This window comes from Musca vetustissima, unplaced genomic scaffold, assembly GCF_032173495.1.
Source record: "Musca vetustissima isolate MV318-11 ecotype Yass unplaced genomic scaffold, APGP_CSIRO_Mvet_v1 utg131655, whole genome shotgun sequence".
In the NCBI taxonomy this organism is placed as follows: domain Eukaryota; kingdom Metazoa; phylum Arthropoda; class Insecta; order Diptera; family Muscidae; genus Musca; species Musca vetustissima.
In genome coordinates, this window is record NW_026881498.1 from 31,797 (window position 1) to 35,699 (window position 3,903).

A 3,903-nucleotide genomic window follows, 5' to 3' on the forward strand; every position below is an offset into this window, starting at 1 on the left:
TATATTTTCGTACGATTTAATGTAAATGGAGTACCAAAGTCCCTATATATCTTTCGATTTGCAGGAAATTTGGCATAGCATACTGAATTAAGTCTATAATAATGAATGTTAAGTTTCGTGAAAATCGGTTCAGATTTATATATTGCTCCAATATATATTTTCGTCCGGCCAAACACACACTATTTGTTTACCGAACGATTCCATTCCAACGGTCCTCTAAATATCATATGTCTGTTCTATATTAGCATATCTTGTATGTATCAAAAGTGGTGAAGGGTATCATTATAGATTAAATGGGTCAACTCAATCAAGGATTCTATAGACAGAAAACCTTATGAAACTTTTCTATTTCATTTGAACTATAGAAGACCTATATGATCAATCCTAAAACAAACAAGATAACATTTTGATCCACACCAGTATTTTATTTTTATTGTAAATACTACTACTTATGCTAAAAATAAATATCTAATTCTGAGATGTATAAAAATGATTCTTAATAAATTCAGCACGGCTGCGTTCTTCAGTATTTGTTGGTATCTCATAGTGATGATTTTCATAATCCTTCAAACTTCCGGGATCTAAAGAGATGATGAATGTTTAAAAATATTTATTATAAACATATATATCTAAAACTATAAATACCAACCTATTGATGAATCTTTCCATTCCAATGCCATATTATGTAGTAGAACCAAAGCGACAACAATATGCCGGGCAGTTGTGTGTGAACCATGAAATTCGTCATTTAAAATACCAAAACGATGTTGTAATAATTTCAACGATTTTCTTGCCGGTTCATATGTTAAACGTAATGAACTATTAAAGGCCTGTTCGGCCAATGTTATGCCATAGAGGACCGGTGTATAAAGATATGATGAGCATTTCAAATCAGAATCTCCTAGAAGCAAACGACCACGGAATTCATTTTGCTCAAAACGTTCTTTGATCCTACTCTGGGCAAATATATCAGCTGGAGTTTTCACATCGCATGCCTTGGTCAAATGACAATCTAAATCACGTATTTTTAAACTGGCATCTGTTACAATCTGTATATGCAGTATGTGTTCCACGGTATTATTCTGTTCTACTGGATTATTTCCCATTGAAGTCTTCTGTCGTTTACATTTCATTTGTGTATGATTAACAGCACCGATCACCTGAGGCATACGAGCTATATCGTAGAAACCTTTTGTAACCTTCTCCTTTTCGGCTAGTAAACATGGCATACGAATATATCGAGATGCATTATACGATAAAGCTTCGGCAACACGTTTGCTTATTTTCATGAGAGTTTTAAGCGTAACTCCATGTGTTTGTGCGGTTATTTCGGGATGCTGAAAAAAGAGGAAAATACGATTAAATTTTGGGTTCTATATGCATATATAAGACCTTCAGAAAGTTAAGCTTCAGGAAGCATGATAGGTCTTATAGAGCTCTTCTTTTAATAGAATGGCTTATGAAGATCTTCAATAGACGGGAGACTTATTAAAGCTCTTCTATAGAAGGTTTTATACAGAATGGAAGATATTCTGAAGCTCTTCTACACATTAAAAACCCTTCTGAAGCTTTTTGTAGAATAGAAATCATTCGGAAACTCTTCTAAAGAGAATGTTCATTCTATTTCTATATGAAATAAAAGAGCGTTCTGAAGCTTTCTATAAAATAGAAGACGTCCTAAAGCTCTTCCATAAAATAGAACATTTTCTGAAGCTTTTCTATAAAACACAAGACATTCTAAAGCTTTTCAATAAAATGCCTTCTGAAGCTCTTTTATGAAATGAAGCCAATCAGAAGCTCTTCTGTAAAATAGAAAACTTACTGAAGATCTTTCCTAAAATAGAAGACCTTCTGAAGCTCTCCTATAAGTTAGAAGACTCTAAAATTCTCAATAAGATAGAAGACCTTCTAAAGTTTCTGAAGCTCTTTTATAAAATAAATGATCCTCTGAAACTATTTTGTGAAATAGAAGGCGTTCTAAAGCTCTTTTATAAATTGAAAGACCATCTGAAGCTCTCTAGAAAATGGAATCCTTCTGAAGCTCTTATATAAAATGGATTAACTTCTAGGCTCTTCAATAAAATAGATAGAATATAGAAGAAGGCCAATTTTTTATAGAAAAGCTTTCTATAAAATAGAATACCTACTGCGCTCTTTTATAAAGTAGAAACCCCCTTGAAGCTCCCCTATTAAATAGAGACCTTCTGAAGCTCTTCTATAAATTAGAAGACCTTCTGAAGCTCTTCTATAAAACAGAAGACCTTCTGAAGCTCTTCTATAAAATAGAAGAACTTCTGAAGCTCTTCTATAAAATAGAAGACTTTCTGAAGCTTTTCTATAAAATAGAAGACCTTCTGAAGCTCTTCTATAAAAATAGAAGACCTTTTGAAGCTCTTCTAAAAAAATAAAAGACCTTCTGAAGCTTTCTATAAAATAGAAAACTTACTGAAGATCTTTCCTAAAATAGAAGACCTTCTGAAGCTCTCCTATAAGTTAGAAGACTTTCTAAACTTCTCAATAAGCTCTTCTATAAAATAGAAGAACTTCTGAAGCTCTTCTATAAAATAGAAGAACTTCTGAAGCTCTTCTATAAAATAGAAGACTTTCTGAAGCTTTTCCATAAAATAGAAGACCTTCTGAAGCTTTTCCATAAAATAGAAGACCTTCTGAAGCTCTTCTATAAAAATAGAAGACCTTCTGAAGCTCTTCTATTTTTAAAGATGACCTTTTGAAGCTCTTCTAAAAAAATAAAAGAACTTCTGAAACTCTTCTATAAAATAGAAGACCTTCAGAAGCTCTTCTGTAAAATAGAAGACTTTCTGAAGCTCTTCTTTAAAACAGAGGACCTTCTTCTAAAAAAATGGGAATCTCTTATATAAAAAGAAAAAAGATAGGCCTTATGAATGTATTCTATATATTAGAACCCTGAACCCCTTCAGAATATATTCGATCCTTTTGAAGCTTTTCAAAAAATTAGACGTCCTTGTGAATCTCTTCTTTAAAATTTTTAATGATTTCCTGTCGATTGCTTGTCAATAAACAGAACACCTTCTTGATAATGAAGATTTGTTACCTCAGTCCTTCCCCAATAACGAACAGCTGCCATTATTTGTTTCTCCACCGGTACTTGAGACTTTGCCGGATTTAGGGTATCCACCTTGCCGTTCGAATTCTGTTGCTGTTCAACTTCCAAATCATCCTTCAGCATATCAATTAAACGTTTCATACTATCCTTGGTGAAACGATAACTATATTGGAATTCCTTTTCCCTTAAATCGATCAAAGGATTAAAACGACGTTTCCGTCGTTTCGGCTTTGTGCGTAGCGGTGCACAAAATTTCGCCAATTGTTTATTGCAATGTATGCGACGTATTATTTGATCCATATTGAGAAATGATTGAAATGCATTCAAATCATCTAAATCGTTTTGAAAACGTTCTATTGTTTCTAAATCCATTTTTTTTCTTTTTAAAATACTATTTGCAAAATGTACGATTTTCAATGTATACACAGAAAAAATTGAAAAACGTTCCACTTGCTAACGAATGGGAGAGAAGATAAAGCGGATGATAAAGAAAAACACAAAGAAGGTTAACGAAATATTTACGAATGTGGTGGGATGGAGACTGCATGAGAATCTCATTGCTATTTTAGATTAGGCGAGTTTACTTGCGGCAATTCTTATCGTTTTCTTTTGAACTTGCTTCATGTGTTATGGATTGGTATTTCAAATTACTGACACTACAAACAAAATACACAAAACGAATTGGCAAAAAATTGCCGGTACGAACAGTTTTTTCCAATTTCTATTCCCCTTGTTCCTCTCTCCAGCAAACAAAGACTTGCCGCAAGTAAACTAGCCTAATCTAAATTGGGGCAAAGATTGATATTGAACATGGGAAA

At 33.0% G+C, this 3,903-nt stretch overlaps 1 protein-coding gene across 1 annotated transcript; it reads right to left on the reverse strand.

Moving 5' to 3' along the window:
* Positions 1 to 468: 468 nt before the first annotated feature.
* Positions 469 to 3,385, reverse strand: LOC133327388 (uncharacterized). The gene is made up of 4 exons (XM_061535948.1): positions 3,188 to 3,385; positions 3,074 to 3,157; positions 650 to 1,337; positions 469 to 581 (listed from the first exon to the last, which is right to left on the reverse strand). Exons 1-4 carry the CDS (start codon positions 3,383 to 3,385, stop codon positions 469 to 471), a joined length of 1,083 nt encoding a protein of 360 aa, XP_061391932.1.
* Positions 3,386 to 3,903: the final 518 nt, after the last annotated feature.